Raw genomic sequence first — 27,319 nt, 5'->3', positions numbered from 1 at the left:
AGGCATAGGCTTAATTAAAATTCCATTATTCTGACTCCTACACAGAATCTACTTAACCTTAAGCATGAGATGTTTGTCAAATGATGTGTCACTTAGACAAACAAATTTCAATGTACACCCAATTAGCACAAAACTCTCCAACACATGCTAGGAAGATTCATTTCCATGTGTAGGTTGTTTCATGTTTAATTCAAAATTAACTTCAAAACCAGTAAGAATATTTTGGAGGGCATTTTCACTTGTGGTTACTTTAACCATCTATTTATAAATACGGGTAGTGCAACCCCTTTCCTGCTATATAATGGATTAGATATCCAGACAAATGCCTCCTGGTAGAAAAACTTAAAATGATGAATAAAATATGTAAAAACCTTCTATTTCAAAACAGGGCCAAGCTTACAGTAAAGTAAGGGAAACAATCTGATATCAGAAATGACTACAGCATGAGAATTCAGAGGTAAGAGGATACTGGAGCCTTAGGAATATCTGCACCACACTGATGGCAGAGAGCTTGAGGGACAGAAAGCAAAGCTGGGGCCTGCATAAGGTGGGAGGTGAAATCACAGACTCCTGCATAAAGCCAGACCTCCCAAAGGGTAACATTCTCAGCAGGCAAAATAGAAAGGTCTTATCCAGAAAAGGGAGGCCGGGAATTTGTATCTTGCCCATCTTGCCTCAGCCTCAGCTCTGGCTAGAAAAGGAAAAGAAAAATGAGTCTCAACTGGGAATTGTTCAACAGAAGCCCACACTCACAAAGAGTCGGAGCTGGAATCAACAAACTACCTGTGTAGCTGTCAACACTCTACACTTATTATTGACTTTAAAAGCGTCCTGACCCCAGATAGCTAGTAAAAAGAAATTGAAAGCACTTCTAGAGAATAGTCTTAAAACCAGGGCTCAAAAAATTCATATAGGTAAATTTACAAATAACATGAGCTTGTAACAAATGATTAATAAACATGGGAGAAATGAAAAATCATGAACAAGGGGCAGTATAAATAATAAAATGCAGAATCAGATTCAAAAACTGTAGATACTAGAATTATCAGAGATAGAACAGAAACTAAGTATGCTTAATATGCTTAAACAAATTCTTAAAAGGATTGAAAATATGATGAAGGAACAAAAGATTCACAACTGACTAGGTAGATTTTGAAAAATCATCAAGAAAAATGCCCAGAAATGATATCATTAAGATAAAAATTCATGTATAGGTTAAATATCACGGTAGAACATAACTGGAAAGATCATTTTTGAACTGGAAGATAGAGCTGAAGAAATGATGCAGACTGCAACTCAAGGAGACAAAGAAATGGAAAATAAGAGAAATGAAATGCCATGGAAAAGAGAGGGAGAAAGCACACTTTATTCTCACAACTCTGTGAAATGGAGATGTTTTCCAGGGAAAGGAATCAAAGCTCAGAGATGGTAATTCTCTCAAGGACACATAACAACTAAGTGACATGTCCCTATGTGTCTGACTCAAAAGACCAGGGTCATTCATGCTTAAGTTTGTGGCCTTTGAAGTTAGTGAATCTTACCAGTTTCTTTGGAGCTAGAAACCACAAACATCTCATGACCTTGAGGAAAACAATAAGACTTAAAGGCTTATTCCATAGAGTCTAACAATCGGTGTTGAGTGAGTCTACCAGATAATTATTTAACTTGCTACTAACCTATGTAAAGAATTGTTCATTTTCATTGTCACTCGAGATCATTGGGTTCAGCTGGCAGAAGGATCTGGGGAATCTATTAGTAATGCAGGGTCCTGGCCTCAGCAGGACTGAGATTTTCATTCATTCAGTTTAAGGTGAGTCCTAAGAACCTGTATTTTTACCAAGCTACCGAGGTAATTCTGATTTGCGGGGTCTCCTAGCCACACTTTGGAAAACACTCTTCTTTATCTTCTATTGCATGTATTCCACATATGAAGTAATCAAAGAACTAATCCCTTCTTACTTGTAGAGTCATATGGTTGAATACTTCATAGCTTTGAAATGATGGAATCCAGCTAGATTTCTCTTGAGACATTTCTGGATTGACTTTGCCTTTTTAGAAAAAAGAAGAAATGATTAAAATTAAAACATCACATTAAAGTGATTATCTTATGGGTATTACATTTTTCAAAGTTATAACTGATTTTATAGAAAGACTCTCATGAGAAAATTCTGAGTGCTAATGAAGGATCTGATGTAGAATAACTAATTGCTTATAAATGATCATAAACAAAGTGTTTGGAATTGAAAAAGACCTTGAAGATCATCCAACTCAATTTCTACTATACACATTATGACCACTCTAACAACTTTTAAATTTTCAACCTCCAGTCTTTCTTTTCCTTGATTTCTTTAATGACTTCTATGTGAATTCTATCAAAACCCAGTATTCATCATATGCCAGATATGGTACAGGCTGTGTCATGTGCTGTAGATGTATTCAAGCATCTAAAATCTTCCCAATCCCTGGCTAAAACAGAGAATGCCATCATTTAGTTTCATCTAATTAAGCTTTTAGCAGGGGCCCTTAACTAGAAAATCTTTAAGCCTCATCTTGTAACTCTCCAAAGCTGTTGACACTCTTCTATCTGCCATATATCCTTCTTCATTCTTGAAGATTTTCTGGTTTTTCGAATGAGCAGTGTTTCAGCTCTTGTGCTCACTTGGAGCCTTTACTGTCAACATCTGCCCCTCTCTACCTCCCTCAATCCCATCTACTCCACTAAGTTCACTAATTCAGAGACCTCACTAACCAGCCCTCCAGTCTCCAGTTATTTTAATGTATGTTAACAAACGTTAGTTTCTTCTCCTCACAAAAATGTCACAGACCCCTGACATAAGACTTCGATCCCTATGAAAAATATTCAATCTCTTGACAAGGACAATTCTGAAAGCAGCACTTGCTTTCTTGGTGGGCAGGCATCTCCAATTCTTTCCCATGAGAAGATATGGATAAGAAGGAGGCCAAGCATGAGCAGAAGAGCTCCAGAACCCTCACTAAAGGGGGAATGGGAAGTAGGTGTGTAGTTAAGTGGGAAGTAGAAATAATATGAAAACTAAACCATGCCCATTGCACGACTGCCTCAAGATTGTGATCTTGATTACTGTCCCAGACTGGAAACTCAATTCACATCACAGCTCCTCAAACTTAGGAGACAACACATGACACTCTCCCATGGCTGATTTCAGAGGTCATTCTTCACTAACTTTCAGCTCCACCTAGTGACTTTCACCTCCTATACTCCCTGCAAAGAATCAAGAAGACAGAATAGAGTCCATATATTTTCAAGAAACAAAACCAATGTATTTTATAAATCAACTATAAAGGGCTTTTCTACCTTATATATTACCCATGAACTTGTTCTTGTTTTGCTTCTAGGGTGGATACCATATCCAATTCTTCACCCAAACCCTAGGGTCCAGCATAGTCCTTAACTCACAACAGGGACTCAGTCATTCTTGGTAAACTGAAAATCATTCATCATTCATTTATTTAACAAATATTTGCTGGGCTCCTACTATGTACCCTACTCTGTTTCAGACGCCCAGGACAAAGTATGAACAAGACAAATAAAGTGTCTGTCCTTTTGTATCATACAGACTGATGGGGGAAGTAGACAGATAACCAACACATAGACAATGGAACCGGTGATTTTATATCTCTTTAAGTACAGTAATTTAGACTGGTTGCTCAGGAAAAGCCTTGCTGAGAAGGTAACAGCTGAGCCAAGCTCAGGAATGACAGGATCACAGCCAGGTGAAAACCAGGGTGCAAACAAAGCATCTCAGGCAAAGGAAGCAGGAAGTACAAAGGGAAGCAAGAAAGAATTTGGCCTATTTAAATAACAGGAGGCCAAAGGGGCTACTGGAGGGTGACCAAGGGATAGGGTAGTAGGAAATGAAGTCTGAGAGATAGGCAGGAGCAGGTTATGTGGGGTATATGGTAGGGATTTGGCATTATTCTGAGTGGAACATGAAGTGCTTTTAAGCAGGAGAATGACATATGTTTTTAAAAGATCATTATGGCTCTTTGTGAAAAATAGGTCAAATTGGGGAGTGAGAGCCAAAGCAAGAGAGTCTTACTTGGAAAGCATCTTCAAAAGAAGCAGACAGTGGTGGCCTGGATGAGATGGGCACACCAAGGCTATGGAAATAGGCAGAAGTGGATGGATCTGAGATATCTTTTAGAGGTAAAGCCCAAAGGATTTGCTGATGGATTGGGTGAGGAGGTGAGAGAAATGGAGGACACAAAAATGATTTCCAGATTTTCAGCTTAAGCAACTAAAAGAATTGTGGTACCATTTACTGAAATTGGCAGAACCAGAGATGAGAATGTGAGGAATCAGGAGTTCCTTAATGGCCATGTTACCTTTCCTACTACAGATCCCTACAGATCCAAGTGAAGAAGTCATGTAGGGAACTCTCTCACTGATTGAATAATGAGTGTGAGCTGAACAACAAGGTTTTACTGTATAGCACAGGGAACTATATACAGTAGCTTGCAATAGCCTATAATGAAAAAGAATAGGAAAAGGAATGTGTGTGTGTGTGTGTGTGTATATATATATATGTATATATCTGAATCATTATGCTGAACATCAGAAACTAACACAACATTATAAATCAACTATACTACAGTTAAAAAATGAGTGTGAGTCTCAAATATGGAGCTGAGGTAGGAGGTCAAGGATGCAGATAGATTTGAAAAGTGGAGGGCATTGATATCCAGGTGGCACTTCAAATGAAGGGACTGGATGAGATCACCTAAGAAATGAGCATAGATATAGCAAAGGTCCTTGAACCGAGCCCTGGGGCGCATTGATGAGTAGACATTGAAAAGAGAAGTAGGGAATGCAAGAGAAGGAATGGCCAGTGAGCTCAGAGAGATATCAGAATACAGTTATTCAGTTATCCTGGAAGCCAAGAGAAAAATGAGGGAGTGGTTACCTGTCCAATGTTTTTGAAGGGTCATGAAAGATGAGGACAGTCAAGGAACCGATGGATTCAGCAACGTGGAGGCCACTGCTATTCCCGACAAAAGTAGTTATACTGTAGTGGGAGTAGCTCCAGCCTCAGGGAAGTGGGCTGAGGAAAGAATGAGGCATGAGGAAGTGGAGACAGGGTCTAACCCATTATTTCAAGAAGTTTTGCTGTGAAGGGGGCACAGAAATACAGTGACAGCTGGAGGTATCATGGGGTCACAAAAATATTTTTTTAAGGTAAGGGATGTTTACAGCACAATTACATGTTTCTGGGCATAAACTGCTCAAATTTTTTGATTCACACCTACTTAAGTACTATAGGTACTATTTTACACCCTTGGGGCCATGTTCCCTCATCAACATTTACTACATGGCTTCAAGTGCTTAAGATACAGCAGTTTGAATTACTATTACCCAGTATACGTCTACTAATTCTCATTTCTTTGTTCCACCTTTGCATGAAACTTAATAATATCTTCAGCATTGACCATAAACAAACTTATGAATTGGGAGAAACTAAATATCCAGGTATTAGAAGGTGCTTCAGGAACTCATCTCGTCATTAATCCCTCCCAAAGATATTTGAGGTAAAGGGAGAGATCCAGCTGTCTAACCCACAACTCATTTTCAATATGGCTAATTGAAAGCTATAAGGATATGTCAGGGTGCTCAGTTCTAACCTTCATTCTTCTGTGAAAGGGCAGCAGTGCTCTGTGACATTTTAGCTCTGTCTCCTTTCACAGGATAACCATGACTTTGCAGCATGGCACGCAGTTTTGTGAAGATGGCATTGATGCGTTCCTTCCTTTTATTTTCAGATTCATCAACTTTATCCCTAATTGACAAAAAACAATCAAGTTTTATTAATAATAAGGGGAGGGCTGGAATTCAGATGATGGAAAAATGGATGGGGAGAAATAAGAAGAGAAAAAGGGAGATGTTAATGTCAACATTTGAGCAAAAATCCAGTCCCTTGATAACTCATAAGAAAACAAAAACTGTCAATATTAAAACAAGCAAATGAAAGCCAATCTCACATCCTTTAGACTGTGAGGTTTTTGATGGTAGGTTAGGACCATATCTGTCTCCATATCTTCCATAGCAAAGCACAGTGGCCCATGAATTATATAAAATAAATCTAAATTGATTTGAATTTAATGATGGGTCTTTTCATCATATATTCTTACCTGCTTTTACAAGAAAACTTATTATTAAAGAAAATTATTTCTAAATGATCTATAATTACTCAAGAGGCTCTTTCAAAACCAGTGCTCCTTCTCAAAGAGAAGGCTGAGCAATAAAATGCTAATTAAGTTTTTTTTACCTTTATAAAAGACAGACTATATTGAAAAATTCTGACAAAAACTTTTTGATTAGTGTACTGGAATTTACTTGAGATTCTTGAATTGGAAAAGAAGGTAATTTATTTTCTCATATGTAAATTAATTTAAACTCAGCCAAGCCAAGGTTCCAAAACAGGCTTCTCAACCTATCAGGGAGTAAAACCCATTTATTTACTGTCAGCTCTGGGCAGCCGCTATGCAAGACATGGAGGACACGGTTTGATGAGGAGGCTGTCAAGTACATAGGTAATGTATTAAGTATTATAGTAGAGTTGGGGCTAGGGGTTATGGAACACCCACCAGAGAGATCAAACATCCCTGAGTGAGTCGTTTCCCCAAGGAAGTAGGATTTTGCTAGATGTGAAATGAGAGTAGAGGGCAAGGGAGAGGGCTTGGACAGAAATATCAGTCAGTTATGAATTCATACCTCTTCTCATTTTCTCTCTCATCCTCATCCATTATCTGGTGATGTAACAAAGAATTCTGAAATCAAAGTGGAGCAACATTTTACTAAGAAATCATTCCATGATGAATCGCATAAAGCAATAAGACTAATCAAAATTCTCAGTTGCATAGCATCTTTCCCTCAAGGAATGCCTACTTCTTTTAAAGATAGAATTTCATTAAGTACCAATTACCTTCTCATATGTTATGTAGATGTTGAAGACTTGCTTCATTGTGTGGTCCCTAATGAATGAATGTTTGTCACAATAACATTACAAATGAATATATTTGAAAAAGTCACAAAAACATTCTGTGAAGTTACATAACATAGCTCAAAAGTCAAATATTTGTAGGTTTAATTCCATACCCTTAAATTCCTCTAATTTCCACTAATTTCAAGAACAATTAATGAAACAAAGACAGACATGGGTTGAAAGCTTCAGATCTAGCCACAATATCATACCACAACAGACAAAATCTTCATTTACTGTTGGTATCATGGAAATCCTGGTCATATAAGAAATGACCCTGAAATCACCAAAGTTCTCTGCTTCAAATTGTATAATTAGACTCACATAACACCTCAAGGTTGAAATCTCAAGATAGAAGTTAATGATATTCAAATACATGTGTGTTAAACAAGAAGGAGTAGCAAACCTCTTGCAAATGCTCTCAAGAAAATAAGAGGAAGCTCAGGGGTCAAACACTGAGAAGACACTGAGAACAATTGGTGAGTATACCAACCTGTGCTATTGTGGGGATGGAAAAGCACAGCTATGCAACGAGGCAGCTTGGGCATTAGATGCCCTCCTGGGTGAAGGAGAATCCATGTGGGGAACTGAAACTAAAACCCACCACCCACTCCCTAGGTATAACCCAGACTTCTAGAGGCTACAGTTTCATTTAGAAAATCCTTCCACTAGCAAAGGAAGAAAACAAGGAATTTTGTACTTCTTGGTCTGTTCTCTGCATGGGGAGAAAAAGGGTGTCATTAGAATGAGTCAATCTTAAGGTTCTAGGAGAAGCAAAGACCAAACCATTCTAGAGAGATACTCTCTAAAGCCAGGTTCCACAGAATTTCCACAGATAAGGCACCAGCTGAAGATGAGCTCACCATCCAAAATTAGAAAACACATAAGAAAACAATCTACCATGTGCTAGAATTAGGACACACACATACACCCTCCTTTCCTCCAACAGTATGAGACCTCCAAGAACTTCATAATTGAAATATCTGAAAGCCATTATAAAATAATTGTTCAAAATATTAAAAACAAAAATATAAGGAACTGAAAATATGAAAAAAGAAAAAGTAGTTGTAAAAAAGAACAAATGAGAAATTCTGTAGAAACACGTTCAACAAAATTAATTTTAAAAGGATGGATCAAGCAATATATTAAGATAAGCCAGATGAGAAAATTAGTAAATGGAATACAGATATGAGGAAATTTACCATATTACCTTTATAGAGAGATAATGAAATGGAAAATATAAAACAAGAAGTTATGATGCATGAAGGATAGAATGGGAAGGCCTAGTGTATCTACGAGGACTTCCAGATGAAAAGATTAGCAAGAATGGAGATAGGCAGTAAAGAGCTAATAGGTGAATTTTTTCCAGAATGGAAAATGTGACCCAATCTGGATAAATTAAAATAATACCACATTTAGAAGCATCATAGTGAAATTTCAGAACACAAAAGACAGCTAGGCCATTCTAGGCAATAAAACAGATCAACAAATACCCGAGAATAGTATAATACAGACCATATGCTCTGGCCCTAATGCAATTGAATTAGAAATCATGAACAAAAAGATAATATAAAATGCTATACACTTGGATACTTAAAACAATAGCAATGACAACATTTCCTAAATAGCTTTAGAAATCAGCAAATATTTAGTACTAAAGATTTGTAAGAATACTACATAGTAAAACCTGTAAAATGTAGCTAAAGCAGTACTGAGAATTTATACCCATAAATGCTTACTAGGAAAAAAGTAAAAATAAATGACCTAAGCAGTCATCAAAACAAATTGTAAAAATTAGGGTAAAGGTAAAGAAAGGAGAAATAAGGAAATAATAAGCATAGGACCAAAAATATGACACAATCCAAAATAAAGACATAATAGAACAGATTTAAAAATCTGTTTCTAAAATAAAATTTAAAAAAACCATTCTTACACCAGATCAAGAAATAAGGGAGAAGATACATTTTGGAATGAAAGTGCATACCTATGAACAAAAGAGATGGTAAAAGCAGTATTACCAACTCTGTGCCCATACATTTGAAAACAGAGACAAAATGGAGTATTTCTTAGAAAAAAAGTATTTTACCCAAACATATTTAATAATACAAAGAAAATTTGAATAAATCCTATAAATGTAAAGAAATTCAGTAATTAAAAATTTATCCACAGAAAAACACCCTAACCAAACCCAGACAAAATAGCTCCAATGCTTTCACAGATGGATGCTTTCAAATATTTAAATAGCAGGTATCTCCAATTACATGCAAAACAGATAAAGAGGGAAGCCACCCATATAATTCAACATCATATCAGACAAAAAGAAAAAGAATGTGATCATCTCAATAGATGCAGAAAATGTGTTTTATGTAATTCAACACACATATATGACTTAAAAAATATCCTTAACAGAATAGGTATAGATAGGAACTTTGTTAAACTAATAAAGGGAATCAACCAAAAACATACAAACATTATACCTAAAGATGATACATTAAAGAATTCTTTAGACTCAGGGGAAGAAAAACAACCAAGAGTGGTTGCTAAAACATTTAATATACAGTGCTGAAGGTAGTAACCAATGCATTAATATAAGAAAAATAAATAAAATTAATAACTCTTGGAAAGGAAAAATAAAACTGTCCTCAGTCATGAATACTATGATTATCTGCACAGAAAAACCAAGAGATTCTGCAATTTATGAGAAATTATTAAATAGTTCAGAAATGTTTTCTTGTGTACAAAAATATTTAAAAATTAATTTTGTTCCTATATACCTGACAACCAAAATTAGAAAAAAAATTTTAAAAATACAATAGCAACCAAAATGTATAGGGACCTACTGCTTATGGCCATGGAATAACTGATATGGGACTAATCCTCCTGCCATAAACAACTAGGAAACTGGACAAATTGCAGCATACGTGGTACATCAGGCAGCACATGCCTGTGATCACTGAGATAAGACCGAAAAAAAGATGAGTGCTACAATATATCCCAGCTTTCTACCTAAAATTACATCCAGACCATGGTCCAGTGAGCAGAATCCTGAACAGTCTCACTAAGATTAGGAGACAGAAATAAGAGTTCAGGAAGGCCAAGATAGTGGGAATTTGTGGGGCATAATACCAGAAAGAAAGGACCTATAAAAAACAAACAAAAAACCCCCCCTAAAACTCCAGAAATCTGAATACACATTCGCTTGAATCTTTGGCTGAATACTAAGTTTGCCTGTGGAAGGTGACACACTATAAGACCAAAGAATACCTACCAGAAAGAACAAATACAGTAAATTCAAAGCTAACACTCACAGTTTACATGTGGATGGAAGATATTTGAGTTTCATTCAGCAGAGTGGAGAAAGAAGACTGAAAAAATGAACACAGCTTTGGTAAGGGATAATGTCAGGCAATCTAAAATATATATGTAACTAGATTCCCAGAAAGGGGAGATAAAAATTTGAATAATGGCCAATTTTTCCCCATACTGGATGAAAAATATAAACTCATATATTCAAGAAGCTCAATAAATCCAAGAAAAAAACACAATGAAAAACTAACCAAGGCACATCATAAACAAGTTGATGAAAGCCAGTTACAAAGAGAAAGTCTTAAAAGCAAACAGAAATAAAAGCACATTTAATAGAGAGGGAAAAAGAATACCCTCTGTCTGACTTCTCATCAGAATAACCCAAGCCAAAAGAAAATGAAACATCTTTAAAGTTCTGGGGGCAAAAATCAGCCTAGAATTCTATACGCAGCAAAAATATATCCTTCAAAGAAATTGAAGGTAAAATAAAGACATCTTCAGATGAACAAAATCTGGAAGAAATCAAGGCCAGCATACTAACACTACCAGAAATGATAAAGGAAGGACTTCAGGTAGAAGGGAAAAAATGCTAGATGGAGACAAAGATCTACATAGAGAAGTGAAAAGCACTGGAAGTAATATACATGTGAATAAATATAGAATAATTTTTCATTTCTAATTTCTTTTTTTTCCCTTCCTTAGATGAGTTAAGATAAGTTTCATACACAGAATATATGTCTTTCTTTTTGCTATGGCTGTCAGAGAACTCAAAGCCAATTTTATGACTTAATAATATCTTATGTACATATGTGTACAGTTGTGCTCTATTTCCCATGACCTTACCTTTGACCTATTTTCTTAATATTGATTTTTTTAACATTTTTATTGATTTATAATCATTTTACAATGTTGTGTCAAATTCCAGTGTTCAGCACAATTTTAAAGATAACTGAAATAAAAACAAAGTACTGTAGGGTTATAATATATGTAGAAATCAAACCTATGACAATAATAACACAAAAGACAGGAGGATGGAAAACAAAAATCTACTGTTGCAAGGTTCTTACATTATACATAAAGTGGCACCATATTAATTCACAGCAGACAGTAAGAAATTAAAAATGTATACTATAAACTGCCTAGAGCAACAAATAAAACACACATGAGATATAGACTATAAATCAAAAGAGATAAAATGGGATACTAATTACTCATTTCATCCAAAAGAAAGCACAAAAAGAAGACAAAGAGGACAAAGATCAAATGGGACAAACAGAAAACATATAATAAGATTGTAGACTTGAACCTAACCATATCAATAATTCTATTAACTGTCAATAGACTAAAGACACAAATGTAAAGCCTGGGATTGTCAAAACTGGGTAAAAAGGTAAGACCAAACTATACTGTCTACAGGATACTCACCTTACGGATGTAAAGGCACAGATAGCTTACAAGTAAAAGAATAGGAACATATATACCATGTAACCCTAAAGCTTGAATGGCTAATTAATATCAAAGACTCCAGGTGAGGAAAAGTGCCAGAGAAAAAGAGGACATAAAGGGGTCAACCAAGAAGACATAACAATCCTAAATAGATATACACCTAATTACAAAGTTTCAAAATGAAGTAAGAACTGAAAGAAGAAACAAACAAACTCACAATTACAGCTGGTGAGTTCAACACTCCTCCATCAGTAATCAGTAGAACACATAAACAGAAAATAAGTAAGGATATTGAACTCTTACTACACTTGGCCCTGTTTGTTTACAGAGCACTGTGCACAGCAACTATAGAACACACACTTTCCATTCTATCTATAACTGTCACTTTCCATTCTATCTGTAACAGTCATAATGATTCAAAATGTGCTGGGCCATAAGACCAGTTTCAGTAAATTTAAAGCATTAAAATCATACAGAGATTATGTTCTCTGGTCAAAACAGAATTAAATTACAGCCCAATAATAAACAAATAAACAGATATCTGGAAACACCTTCAAACATTTGGAAATTAAATAACATACTTCTAAATAATTTCTGGGTCAAAGAAGAAATCTTTAGAAAAGGTTTAAACAAAGAAAATTACACAATATTTCTAACTGAATGATTATAAATATTAAATTTTAATTCCTAAAACAGCAATAATCTAATGTAATTTATTAAAATTGCATTATATATATTTTGTAGTGTTATATATTTACATTAAGAAAAGTTAAATCTGTCTAGTTACTGAAAGCAATTTTTCATGTTCTCAAATAACATTTACATGTTTCTTCATACAGGAAAGAAACTATACAGTGCTTAGCATTTAATTTAACAAAAATGTGCAAGGCCATTACACAGAAAATAATGTCTTTATTGATGTATATAAAAGATCTAAATAAATAGAAAGATATGTCATATCCTTGGATAGGAAGTCCTAGTATCATAAAGCTATCAGATCTCCCCAATCAAATTCATGTAATCCCAGTAGATTCTTTTTGTCTTGGTTTGGTTTTCTGTATAACTTCACAAGTTATTTATAAAAGTCCCACGGAAAACAACAAGTCAGAAATATCCACAATACGTTCGCAGAACAACAATGGAAAAGGATGTGCTCTACTATACATCAAGGCTTATTTTAAAGCTATACAGTATTTAAGTAAATAAATAACAATGCAAAACTTAGGGATAGAATGAGACAGAAGAGACCCACTAAGGAACAGATCCATGCATAAATTGAAATTTGATTTATGGCAAAAGAAGCATTATAATTTTGAAATTTCTGCCATGGAGTGTGTGTGTTTGTGTGTGTGTGTGTTTTAATATAGCCCTTTTTCTACCTTGGAGGCAATGAGATTTGTTTGTAAGCTATTTAAATACAAGAGCCATGCTTTATATGTCTGAGATTTCCATTAGCAACTAACTCTACACAGAGAAAACACTCAAAACACACCATGAAATATCTGATAACTTTCCTTATTCATTGGACAAGGTAGGTACAGACATCTGTTGATTACTGAGCCTTTTCCACTCAGTAATTCTTTCTAAGACAAAGACTTAGAAACTTATGCCAGGGAAGAAACCTGCTAAGACTGAAAAAAGAATACACCTAGTTATAAATTCTCAGGCCAAAAGTAACCAGCCTTCCTATGCAAAGTAATAATTATTTCATTCAGAATAGAAGAGTTATGCACTGAGTGTCTTTCCAAAATCAATGGGAAATAATCTGAAGCCTCATCAAATTTTACTACTAAAGTATAATATATAAGTCAAAAGGTCAAGAAGGTCAACCTTGCAAAAATTTGTTCTTGTTGGGAGGCAAGGCAACTTTTAATTTTCTGCAGTGTGTGTATATGTGTGTGTGTGTAAGCACAGACACATACATTTTTTTTAGTTCACAAGAAAACACACTGAATAGATGGATAATGGGAATAGAATATGAACTGATTCGTGAAATTAATCATTGGTTCCCTGTGGTTGAGAATCGCTTATGCAGATACTTCCTAGCATGATAATTATAATGGCAAAGGTGGTCAGTGTTCAGTTGGGATAAAAGTCACAGTCAAAGAACTCTTCACTCAGTTTCTAAGTCTCCTAACTGCCATAACCAAGTAAGTTAACACAATCACAGTTCAGGCTACATGGCAGTACCAATCTTCCATGGAGACAAGTAACTTGCCAATCAAATCTGGGCTTCTGCTGCTAATGTTCTTGAGACATTATCATAGGGGCCATGTCTGGAGACTCTATGACACACACAACACCTGGTATCATCTCTCAATACAAATAGTTTAGGACGACAGGACACTAAAGGTTTAATTCTGAAGTAGAACCAAAGTGAAGACATTCTGAGAACTATTCCAGGACTCAGCTAGACCCAGTGTGTTCAAATTTCTATCACCCCTGGATTGCTCTTAAAGGGTCTCAGAGTTGTCGCACTCTGCAGTTGTGGAAGCCAGCAAACAGAGGCTGCTGTGCGATAGAGTAGCAAGATTATGACTTTCTCTGGATGTAAAGCTAAGGCAGCAGAAAGTCTTAGAGTAAAGACTACAACATTAGAATTTAAGGAATTTACTTACATATCTCAGGGCTGATGACTTTTCCAACAAATTCTCCACAAATTCAGTTTAAATACGTGGACTCAGTCACTCCTGTCTGTTCTGCTTGAGGCTTTAGAAAGTTTAATTTAAATGAAGTTTCATGTGAAATGTCTACACTTGTTGCATTCTTCAATTTGAAATAGAGTATCATTTGCCCAGGACTAGGAGTCCAAGTTCCCTTTTATCCTTCTTCCCAAGATTACATTTCTTGCTCCATGGAAAGTCTCAGCATTTGTAACGCACCACAGTGGATTTTTCCTGTTTTTTAATCAATGCAGAGGAAAGCATGTTAGTGAAGAATCTGTATTATGAAAATATAGCTGTTAGTGTATCAGCTGAAAAAGGTAACTATTCTATATTGTATTGTATATACTATATCAGCACAAGCATTTTAAACATGATCCAAAAGTGAGCACATAAAATACTGTGTAGAAAACAGGATTGGGAGAAAACATTCAAAGGTGTCTTTGAGTGATGTAAATATGCATGGTAATTTTTTTTCATTTTTCAAGTTTGCTATAATTAGCATGTGTGATATTCAAAATTAAGAAAGACCTCTCAAAAATAATATGAGAGCCAGGGTGAAACAGTAAAGAATCTGGACTTGGGAATCAACTGGACCTGGGTTCAAATTCCAACACCAGCTCTTGATAATTGTGTGACCCTTGGTGAGTTCCTTAATCTTTATGTCTCAGTCATCTCAACTGTAAAATCTGGATTATAATACCTACATGGCAAGGTTTTCATAAGAATTAAAGTTAATAGACGTAAAGTGGCTTGCACTATGTCTGGCCCATAGAAGCCACTCAATAAATTGTAGCCTTAACTAAAGATACTGATATTAACAGCCATATATACTCTAAAGGACTGTGAGGACATAGCATTCTTCTCCAAGAGGGAAGCAATGGCAAAAATTTTGCAATACAGAGAGGTTTCTTGATGTCACTTGCCATGACAAGAATGAGAGAACCCTGAGATGAGTCTCCATGCAATGGGCCAGCCAGGTACATCTAGCACGTCATGGATAAGTGGTGTCTCAGATCTGGGTGCAGAGGCAGGGCATTGGAACACCTAGTGGATGTCCTCAGCAGCAGCAGCAACACGAGGTAGAAGAGCACGACTCTGTAGTGGTACCCAGCTGCACAGAAGCCTCATCTTCTCCATCAGGACATTGCTGCCTGCATGTTGGAGTGGAGGAGAGGGATGATCAGATGGACCCTTGTTCAGAGTCTTTCTGGGCACCAAGGAGGACAAGAATCACTAAGGATATTGGCCAGAAAAAGTACTTGAAATATTGGACCATAATCAAAAATTAAGTAGGTAAACAAGTTGTGGGCAGGGATGGAAGAGGTTCACTGAGAAACAAGCACAATAGTCAAGTGGTAGGAATAAATTTGAGAGGAGGGCAAAGATAAGGGGTCCTCAAAGTACCACAGAAATGGCAATGGAAGAAGAGGAAGTTAGGGGCATCACTGGAGAGAACTGAGTTGAAATTGTCACCAGTAGTTTCTGGTAATACCAAACACAATCATAAAAATTATTCTGTTTCATGAAGAGAGACAGAAAGCACAAGAAAGACAGCATATCTTCAACCTTCCACATCCGGAGAGGCTGAAGTTAACTAATGAGTGCACTATATCCAAGGAAAAACTGCCCTCTCAGCTGGGCTACCTGAATCCCAGGCAGTCATTGGGAGGCCTAATGGGCTATTTAGCAGATTTAGCCTTATTTCAGCAGCAGCCCAAACTGTGCTCAGCTCAGTGCTCTGGTTTCCCCTCCCCCTGCCCTGCCAGCCTGTCAGTCAGCTCAGCTGGACTGACAAAGAGAAAGGAACCCTTCTGGCCTTCACAGTGCAATAATGGCCAGAAAGTGTTTGGCTCATGTAAACATCATTGAAAATGTTTACACGGAATTTTAAAGAAAACCAGAGAGGGTCTGAAGAAAAGCAGAAGGTAGAGGTGAATACATCTTTGGCTATTACTGTGGGCTGCCATATTTGTTTATTTTAAAGTAAAAACCTCAAAGTATTGAAAATGACATTGTGGAAGACAATCGCACCATGTATTTGTAGTTATAAAAGTTGTTATGCATTATCAAGGATCAACTTTTTCTTTATACAGAGACACACACATTTTTTTTTCATATACAACTGCTCCAGAAAAGTGGTGTTCCAAATCTCAATAGGATGTTAGTTTTTTCGGGGGGTTGTTTGTTTGTTTGTCTGGTTTTTGTAAATTTATAAGGGAAAAATGCATGATGGCATCAAGTTGGGTGAAGTCATCTTCTCTTAGTCATATAAGGTTTATTAAAGATATTTAATCAGTGAGAAAGAATGAAATATTTATAATTCTCACGGAGACAGTAATGATGTTAAATGTGTATGGCATAAATACATCAACTGAGTCAGTGGAATTTTCCAATTTATTTTCAATCAAAATTTTCTTCAAAAATTATAGCTCATAAGATTATATTTCATCAGTTATTCATCCATCTTAATGGAACATAATTTTCCAATAGATAAAATCAAGAATGGAAATTAGTCTAGAGTGGTTTATGCAGCATGTGTGCTAGGTACCATGCCAGATAAGCCAGGAAGGGCAAGTGGCATAGTCAAGGTCCAAAAGTGATCCAGAAACAGGATCAGGCTTTCTGATTCCTTTGGTGTATCCCTAATGAGAAGCTTTTATTGGGGTTTGGATATAGCTCAATGGTAGAGCATACTTAGCATGCACAAGGTCCTGGGTTCAATCCCCAGTACCTCCACTGAAAAAAAAAAAAGAGAAAAGTGCCTACTGAAGCTTTTCTTTTCTCAAACTTGACTTCTTTCAGCGAGCACAGGCCTGGGCGCTGGGCTGGATGAGGCAGCAGGGGAATCCAGGTAATGAGGGAAGTGAGCCCAGTTGCACAGACCTGCACAGGTAATATGCCCACTCTTTCCTAGACCGAAGGTGAAGCTGATTCTCTGCAGACTTTGTGGCTCCTTCTGAGGACAGGGCCAGGTCAGTTGTTTCCATTGTGAAATTTCCAGCACCCATATGTTCCTGGCAGAAAAAAAACATCCTGAAGAAGTGCTTGGTGAATGAATAAATGAATGAAAACACTGAGTCCTACCTGCCAAAGTGCTGATGAGCAGACAAAGGTTTTTGGATACCATTACCCAGCTAATCTTGTTCCTAAAAGACAGACAGGCTAAATTTTTACCAGACCTGCAGAGAAACAAAATTGGATCTAAAAGTCTATCTCTTATTGCTTTTGCACTTTGGGGAATTCTGTCTGGCATGTTCTCTCAGCCTGAGGCAACATGGAATGCTAAAAGGCAAAGGATTATTATATCCTGAAAGAGACCAGCAATCCATTAAATTCCTAATCCTAGTCTTATTCCATTTAAGTCTCTGGATATTCTATAAAACCCTCCCATGGTCCTGCCAGTTCTGAAATTTCAGCAATTCATTCAATCCCTGTTCCCACTCTACCTTGGCAGCTCAGAGACTTAGGGTAAGACTGACATCTACATAAATCCAATGATTCAAGGCAAGGGAATAATCACTGATAGACTAGAAGCTTCACAAACAGCAATATCAGAGAGAATTGTGTAGTGGACACAAAAGGCTTCAAACGGTAGACGGCAAGAACATCATAGGCAGAAAATAGAGCCTGACTAAGGGCACCAAAGGGAGGCCTCATGGTATGATTACATCACACGGTCCTTACTGCTCCCTAGCATGTGAACTTGGGCCTTTCTGAGCCTCAATGTTCTCATCTGTAAAATGAGAATAATAACAGTACCACTTTGCAGGGCTTTTGTGGAGAGTCACTGACATAATGGACATCAAAGTGCCTACACTAGTGCCTTATTAGAGTAAAGCCACACAAAACACTAGTACAAAGTATGATAAGAGACAGAAAGTAGAATAGTGGTTACCAGGGACTGGGGGCAGGGGAAATGAGCATATATTGTTCAATGGGGACAGAGTTTCAGTTAGGGATGATGAGAAACTCCTGGAAATGGAAAGCAGTAATGGTTGCATAGTAGCGTGAATGTACTTAATGCTGCTCAGTTGTACACTTAAAAATATAGTTCAAATGGTAACTTTGATGTTATGTATCTTTTACTACCCCAATAAAAGAATGCAAACAAAACAAAAGTGCAAGGCCTTGCCAGCAAGCAGCACAGTGTGAGTGAATTCAAGAATATTCAATAGCCTGTAATAACCTATAATAAAAAAGAATATGAAAAAGAATATATATGTATAACTGAGTCACTATGCTGTACACCAGGAACTAACAACTCTACTTCAATTAAAAAATAAGTTTAAAAATTAAAATTATTTTTTTAATTAAGAACAAAAAGAATACTCAGGAAGGTAGGTTGGGGCCAGAAGCCAAGGCCTGAATATCAGTCTGAGGAGAACTGTCAACCTGATCTACCAAGTGCTTCATGGAGACACTTGGAAGTGCTGTGACTTGAACTGATATTTTAAAATGATATAATTGATACTGATAATTTATAAATATCACCCTGGGGTGGATTAGATGGCTAGAAAGAAGTTGAGGCTGAAAGGAAGGATGCCCATTAGACTTCTGCTATTTAAAATGTGGCCCTCAGCTCAGCAGGATTGGTCCTACCTGAAATCACATTCACAAGCTGCCCCTGACCTGCTAAATCACATTAATCATGGTGCCAAATCTCCAGGTAATGCCTATGCACAGTAACCTTTGAGAAGCACTGGGCTAGAAGACCCAAGGAGTTTGGTTGGGAGAGTTTAAGGACATAGGGCAACATTTATGGAGTTTACTACATACACAGCTAGGGTTGAGTATTTCACAAACCATCATTTTATCCTCAAAACAGCCCTGTGTGAATGTTCATAGCAGCACTATTTACAATAGCCAAGACATGGAAACAGCCTAAATGTCCATCAATGGATGACTGGATAAAAAAGAAGTGGTATATTTATACAATGGAATACTATTCAGCCATAAAAATGAATAAAATAATGCCATTTGCAGCAACATGGATGCTCATGGAGAATGTCATTCTAAGTGAAGTAAGCCAGAAAGAGAAAGAAAAATACCATATGAGATCGCTCATATGTGGAATCTAAAAAAAACAAACAAACAAAGCATAAATACAAAACAGAAACAGACTCATAGACATAGAATACAAACTTGTGGTTGCCAAGCAGGCGGAGGGTGGGAAGGGATACAAGGGATTTCAAAATGTAGAATAGATAAACAAGATTATACTGTATAGCACAGGGAAATATACACAAGATCTTATGGTAGCTCACAGAGGAAAAAATGTGACAATGAATATATGCATATTCATGTATAACTGAAAAATTGTGCTCTACACTGGAATTTGACACAACACTGTAAAATGACTATAACTCAATTAAAAAGTGTTAAAAAAATTTACCTGAAAAAAAAAACAGCTCTGTGTGAAAGGGGCTATTCCTCTCACTTTCCACATGGAATACCATTCAGTCATAAATCTGAAGGAAATTCTGCTATGTGCAACATCATGGATGGATCTTGAAGGCATCATGCTAAGTGAAATAAGCCAGGCAGTAAAACAAATACTACATGATCTCACTCATACGTGGAATCTGAAAACAAACAAACAAACCTCATAGAAACAGAAAGCAGACCGGTGGTTGCCAGAGGCTGGGCACAGGGGAAGGGATGATTGGGAGTGGAGGAAATAGATGATGGTGGTCAAAAGGTAATTCAGTTGAAAAGTCTGCAGTACTTTCCAGTTCTATGTGCCTTTTGGAATTAACACTGTTTTAACTTGATGAAAGCCTTTTTAATTCAGGGGTTAAAATTAATGCTTTAAATGCCTCCCCTTATGGATGGTGAGCTATACAGGAGCAGAGACAATGTCATCCTCATCTCTGGATTTCCATGCTCAGAATTGTCAAGTCTGGCACATGTAGGCACTCCTGAAACGCATTGGGAATAAATGCAGTACCTTAGCTTTTCAAGTTATGATGCTTTCATATGTCCCAATCCTAAAAGAAATCACAAAGAAACTAGGGTGGGACTTGTTAGGAATCTGTCTTCAAGCCCCTTGCTATAAGAGTTCTTCCTTATAGATTCTCATTATGTTATTCTTATATTTAAGCAATAAATTTCCCTTGGGATAGGGCTCAGATTCAATCATATTTACTGAATTTAGCTTTAAAATAGTAGAAAGATAGAACAGTTTTCAGAAAAGTTAAACATAGAAATAATATGAGATGACATTTATTAAGCACTCACTACATCCCAGGTTCTATTATCATCCCCATTTTATATATGAGGAAAGTGGGGTCCAGAGAGATTAGCTAAATTTTTCAGGGCCACCCTGAGAGTGGCAGCATCTGATCATTCACTCACTAGTGTGCTGCCTCTCCATGACAGCACTGGCCCTCTTTCAACTCTTTACCCATCTGCAAATGTCATGTGTCATCTCCCACCTACCCTCCTTGCACCCTCCCCTCCATTCTCCATCTGTGACCTTCCAACTAACCAAGAATAAGCATGAACAGCTCATGTTTCTTCCAATTCTGGTTCCCTGGCTCATCAACAAATTACTTTGAAGTTCTGTAGCAATCCCATTTATGTCCAATAACCTTTCTGCAATTGACAATGTCCTTGAAACTCACCCAAAATCATAAATATGCTGACAAATTATCTAAACACATCAGTGCCCTTTGCTGAAAAACAGAGGAGTTTGGTTTCTATCCTGGTGAGAGCCCGGTCCCTTGACAGTGATTTGTGAGACATAAGATTTGAGTATTTGAGAATCTCTGGTCTATAGCAAAGAATGACAGTCCAGTGTACTTCCAGGCTCTAGGCAGCATCAAGGCTGAAGCACAGCGGCACTCGGGCTTTGTAGGTGGTAAGAATCTTGAAGTGCATTCCATCGATTCCTTCTCACCTCTCTCCTTTCTCCAGTAGTTGGAGATTATGGGTTTCAAGCCCCTGCTCCACCTCTTCCCACCCAAGTGGTCTCCCAGAATCCCTCTGGGTGTTTGTTGCTGTCATTATCCTAGTGGACCATGGCATCAAACCAAGGCTAAGACCCTTAGACTCATTCAAGATCCAAGGGTGAGTTGTTGAGAATAGTTTCTAAGGTCTCCTAGAGTCATATATTTAAACAGAAAAATGTCCCTGTCCACCCTTGATACATTACAACTATGTCCTATTTCAGCTACTCACTAATACTGTGCAAAACTGAGCTGGCTGTGCATTGCCTCTCTTTCCAAGCTTAGTCAATGGACACTTTCTTCCTCTACCCTATTCTATTCCTCTCCCCTTTTTCATAATTTAGTCCCCATGTTCCAGTATTAATTCATCTCCAAAGAAATCAATCTGAGAATTTACCAAAAATGAAGAACAAGAAACTCAGAAAGTATAACTGATAGTTCATCTGTAAGGAACAGAATAAAGAAAACATATTAAAGAAAATTCTACCTCCTAATATTCTGGCTGTCTTTACCAGATAGCTCTTAAGTAAAAAGTAGATACTCAATTTTAGAGGAAAGGTAAACTTCCCTTCATCAGATAACACATCTTTCCCAAAGAGTTGGGTGTAAGTTCAATCCTATTTATTCATTTGACATTTGATAGACATTTTCTAAGTGTGGCCTCTATGGCAGACTCTGGGGGATAAAGAAACGAAGTTGATATGGAATGTCTTTTGAGAAATCAGACTAGTAAATAGATAATTAACTAACTACAAGGTCAAAAGTGATGAGAGTTAAATTCATTTAGAGTACTCTGAAGGCTGAAAGGAGGGAATAAAGATAGAAGCACAGAAGGAACACAGGAATAGACAGAGGCACAGAAACTGGAATCAGATGTTCTAGGTAGCAAGGGAGCACCTGGGCTAAAGTAATTATGCCTTTTCTTAAATGCAACCCCTGAACTCTGCCACAGTGAAGCTCAGGGTCCCATGACTAATGGAAAGCTCAGTATGTCACTGTTAGAACCACAGAGAAAGTACACCTGAAACAGCTACAGAGGAGGGGAGAGCAAACCATTATCAAAGAAAAACTATATTGATCTATTATATTTCAATAGAACTTCAATTTCAATCCATTGAGGAAAACCAATGTGCATAATGTTGTCTAACAATAAAAATAATTGTAACACTTAAATACAGCCTCCAAAATTCTAGGAGAAGAGAAGCTTTTTTTTTCTGTGCAAGGAATAGCTGACCCCAAGAAGATGGCATGCTGGCCATGGGTGGCCCCTGTCTACACAGATCTAGAGGTCCAGGATGCCTGAAGGCTGGTGTGCAGGAGTCCAAACTGCACATGAGCATGCTGAATGACTCAGCTTCCAGGCTCTCCAGAAATGGTCCTCAGGTTGGGGGCCCATAGGGAGAGGCTGGACCTTCTGGGAACCACTCCGGGCTGCCAGGGTCCATTCTGCTCCTAAACTGAGTTTGACCATCGAGAAGTTCTTCCTTGCCTGCCCACCTCCCCTGAAACTCCTATACTTACTTTTGCCCCCAAATTGTTTTTGAATGAGTGAATAAATGAATAAATAAAGTCATCATGCTTTAATATTAGTTAAAGCATTAGAATTTGTAAATGATTACATAAATAACTAGAGTTAAATCAAGATTATCCTCATGCCAGGGGAGAAATGGGGAAGGAAGGGATAAATTGGGAGTTTGGGATTTGCAGATACACACTATATATAAAATAGATAAACAACAAGGTCCTACTGTATGGCACACTGAACTATATTCAGTACCTTGTAACAGCCTGTAATGAAAAAGAATAAGGAAAAAAATATATTTTATATATATATTGATATATATATATACCTATATATGTAAAAATGAATCACTATACTGTATACCAGAAATTAATACATTATAAATCAACCATACTTCAATAAAAAAAACAGTTATTCACTATCTACAAGAAAAAAAAAGATTACCCCATGCTACTTTCATGTCAATTTCTGTATGCCTCCTTCCCTAAAATGTCTAGGGCTTTTAGGTTTCCTACAGAGTTATTCCTCTGCTCCTTACAAAAGCTGAGTAATAACTTATCCTTTGACTTGGATCCTATAGATCTGCATAACACTTTAAAAACTCTTCCATTATTACTTATATAGAGGTAAAACTTCATTGCACATTACATAAGAATTTATAGAAGCTTAACGTTATTCTAGTCCCTTACCTAATTCAAAGATTTTATAAAAATGACCAATATACACTACAACTAAATAAAACAACTTTCAAGTTTTTTATTTTACTTTTAATTTGCTTTTACTGGCTCATAAGATAAACATTTGGTATGAAATCGTCCACGTTAGTTCTACCTTATATGCAATATAAACAGATGCTGAGTTTTAAAAATTGTGAATTAAACAGAATTCCAGTAATATTCATTGAAAAGAAAACTCACTGAAACTTGAAGCCAAGCATTTCAAAATTTTGCAGTGTGGGAAAATTACTTTTTACTGTTTCTTTAAAGAAAAGTTAATTTGTCAAACTATAGGCAAACTCATTTTTCTAAAGTGGAAAAAGATGGGTTCTCATAAATATGGAATTAGATTTGGTCTGTGGCTCAGCAAAAGATTCTTTAAAAAAAATCAAGTAACGTATTCTAAAATTCTATTCTTTAAATCTTCTCTGAAGCAACACATCCTCCCAGCTTCATTGGAAGAGGAGGAGTCTGTTTGTTTGCCACAGGTGTGATGCTGGTCCCCCAAACCTCCTCTTCAAAGACCTGGACTCAGTAACCACGGTCCATCCTCTCAACACCACTCAGTGAAGAGGGAGAGAGGAGAAAGCTCTGGTGAATGTCATGCCTGTGCAGCAGCAACTAAGAACAGAGGGAACTGTGTCAACAAATCTCATTCTCAGCCATACATATACATACATATATTTGTTTTCACATTCTTTATCATTAAAGGTTATTACAAGATACTAAATATAGTTCCCTGTGCTACACAGAATAAATTTATTTTTTATCTACTTTTATATATAGTAGTTAATATTTCCAAATCTCAAACTCCCGAATAGGTATGACTGGGACATGATGCTGTATACCAGAAATTGAGACAATGTAACTGACTACACTTCAATTTTTAAAAAAAGAATTTTTAAAAAATCTCATTCTTGGCTTGCAGGGTTGGGGTTGTTGTCTGTCCTTGTCTCTGCAGAAAGAAAGTGCTAAGCCTAGAAGGGCAGTTTCTGAACTGACTGGAGATACTCCAGCAGTTTTTGCTACCTCCAAACCTGCTGGAGCCTAAATCAATGCAAACATTCACAGCCAGTTGTGCTAAGAGTTTCAGTTTACTGCCACTATTCTTCTTGCTCAGAAATGAGGAGTTCTTGGGGAGTCCCGCAATACCAAGGCCAGATGCCATTGCTTACATATATGAAATGCCTAATACAAGTAACCCAGACTTTCCTAAAGGTCATTGCTCCTGCAGGACATTAACATCAAAGGGGGTTAGAAGTATGCAGCAAAAATAAAAGTAAAGTGTTCCTTGGTTGGTTACATTTGGAAAATGTTGAGTTAAATACAGTGAAGCAGACTTCTTGATTACAAGACATCTCAGGAATGTTAAAATCAACTTTGTATTCCTAGGATAAATCCAGGTTGATTATATTATCTTTTTGAATTGCTGGATTCAATTTGCTAATTCAGTATTTCAGGTTTTTAAATTAATGTCCACAGATCAAATTAATCTATAATTATATTTTGTCATATTGTACATGATAACTTTTACTATCTTACTATGAGTTTGGGGATTTATTTTTTTTATTTTATGTTTATGTGATATTAAAATACTTTATTTCTTAAAAAAATAGTAGAACTCACATTAAAGCCTTCTGGTCAGGGAAAAAAAAAAGACATCTCAAGGCTTTTCATAGGTTTAGGATCACTGGGAATGTGTCTCTGTTTTGCTTTACCTCCCTTCCTCAAGCACTTTCAATGGCCAAATGCATTTAAACTTAAGAATGACAGAAAGGAAAATTTGAAAACCTAACAATCAATATTCAATTAGCTCTGGGATAAACATACCAGTCTAGGATCCTCCCAAAGTTTATAAAGGATCCAGGGAAAGATGAATGAGGAAACTATGTACGTCACTTTTAACTGGCTTACAGGTTTCAGTCCCAGGTGCACCCCTAAGTCTTCAGCAGAGCCTGCCCATTAAGTTGGACACAACTCTATGGATAAGGGACTCTAACATAAACTTTTCTTTTTAAGAATTATTGCAAAGAGTGCTTGCTTCAGTGCTATTCTAAAATTTGAACGACACAGAGATTAGCATGGCACTTTGCAAGGATGACGTGCAAATCTGTAAAGCATTCCACATTTTTTATATGTCAATCAAGTTTCAATAAAGCTGAAATTTAAAAAAAATAGGAAAGACTTTCTTCCAATTTGAAAAAGAGTAATTGCAATGATTGTGCATTACATATGTTTCTCTCTCAGAATCATCTATGTAAGATAATGTTATCCTTTCTGCAAATAGTAGAAACCATAAATTAATATGCCTTAGTCTCTGACATCTAAGTAACTTTGAAGCCAAAACAGGGTAAAATCTGTTCACCAGGTGTACCAGCACATTGGGTTTCCTATACTAAGGAAATATTCCCAGTATGGAATTTCAAGGGTGCACAAGGAGAATCCATGCATTTGTTGAGATACTTCTATAAAATGAGCAACTTGACATGAGAGACATCTAGTCCATGCAATTTTTGAAAATATAGTTATGGAACTGACCAGTTACATATTTGGGAAAATGCCCCCTTTGAAAGAAATGGGTGAGAATGAGTAAAACTGTTACATCCTAAGATTTATAAACCCATTTTCATATTCGTTCACATTTTCATTATAGAAGTATCAACGTTCCCAGAGAACCTAAACACCAAATTACATTTATTGCAATAAATATATGCCATGCTTTATTTTATACATCACAGTTTAAAGGAAATGTGTAGGTTGATTTTTCATTTATGAGACTTTATGAGTATATGTAAACCTACATAAATACAAAATTAGATGCAAAAAATTAGCATTAAAGTTCAGCTCTGTTTGCACTTGTTCTACAATTAGTTCATATGTGCACACGCACACACACATACACACACACACCTGTCATTGATGGAAAATCTCCACTTATTAAAAGCAAGACATCTTTTCTTTCCTTCACTTGATTTTATAGTTATTTCAGGGAAATGGGTAGAGAGGTGCCTTTAAAGTGTCTAATTAGAATAAAATATGATTTGCATTTTAAATCTGTAGCTGGTAAAAATCAATGACATCTCTAACAGATATTTTTATTATTTGTGCTAAACAATTTCACATGTATTTAATTGTTTCAAAACACAGAGGACTCTTACTTTCATTAGATTACAAGCATGGAGTAAAATATAAAAGGTAAGTATAAAAGAAAAATCTAAAAGATAAAAGGCATTTTCTTACCTAAGAACAAGAATTGAAGAAACTGATTGAGTGCTGTCTGTGAACACTGGAGAGTCTATCCAGCTGACCTTAGAAGAAAGAGATATTTCTTGATCAAAAATAGCCTCTCTAGCAACACAAGGGAAGTCAATAATGATGTAACTGCACATTTAAAGCAAAGATTAAGAGAATCCTTTTCAACTACCAAGACTTCCCAGGTTAGAATTGACTTTTTTACACAGTGGTATGATTCTCATAGCAATGCTATGGGGTGGAGAAACTGGGATTGCTCTTCATCCAAAAATGTTCTTAAACTGATGCTAGCTTCTGTATTAAGTCAAATTTCCTTAGTTCCCAGCCCTACCCAATTTCAGCCCCCTTCAGTCACAATGACAGCTTACTTGGCCAAGGGCACTGAGCTTTCTGATGCTATCTTGTCCAGTCGCCTTGATACAAGCTCTAGAGATGATGTTAAGATTTG

General features: G+C 36.5%; 1 protein-coding gene and 1 pseudogene across 3 annotated transcripts in view; one reads left to right on the top strand and one right to left on the bottom strand.

Annotated features, from left to right (window-relative positions):
- PASD1 (PAS domain containing repressor 1) overlaps positions 1-12,059 on the bottom strand; it is a 77,255-nt gene extending 65,196 nt beyond the window's left edge. For all 3 annotated transcript variants that reach the window (XM_072956502.1, XM_072956503.1, XM_072956504.1), the window contains exons 1-4: positions 11,986-12,059; positions 6,749-6,804; positions 5,659-5,813; positions 1,960-2,048 (exon numbers count right to left, since the gene is read on the bottom strand). In XM_072956502.1, coding sequence (XP_072812603.1) covers positions 1,960-2,048; positions 5,659-5,813; positions 6,749-6,780 — 276 coding nt within the window. In that variant the 5' untranslated portion in view covers positions 6,781-6,804; positions 11,986-12,059. The remainder of the gene's footprint in view (positions 1-1,959; positions 2,049-5,658; positions 5,814-6,748; positions 6,805-11,985) is intronic.
- A 13,594-nt stretch (positions 12,060-25,653) lies between these two features.
- On the top strand, positions 25,654-25,751 carry LOC116279166 (U6 spliceosomal RNA; annotated as a pseudogene).
- The last annotated feature ends 1,568 nt before the right edge of the window (positions 25,752-27,319 follow it).

Source organism: Vicugna pacos, chromosome X (genome assembly GCF_048564905.1).
Source record: "Vicugna pacos chromosome X, VicPac4, whole genome shotgun sequence".
Classification (NCBI taxonomy): Eukaryota; Metazoa; Chordata; class Mammalia; order Artiodactyla; family Camelidae; genus Vicugna; species Vicugna pacos.
This window is presented reverse-complemented; position numbering and strand designations above follow the sequence as displayed.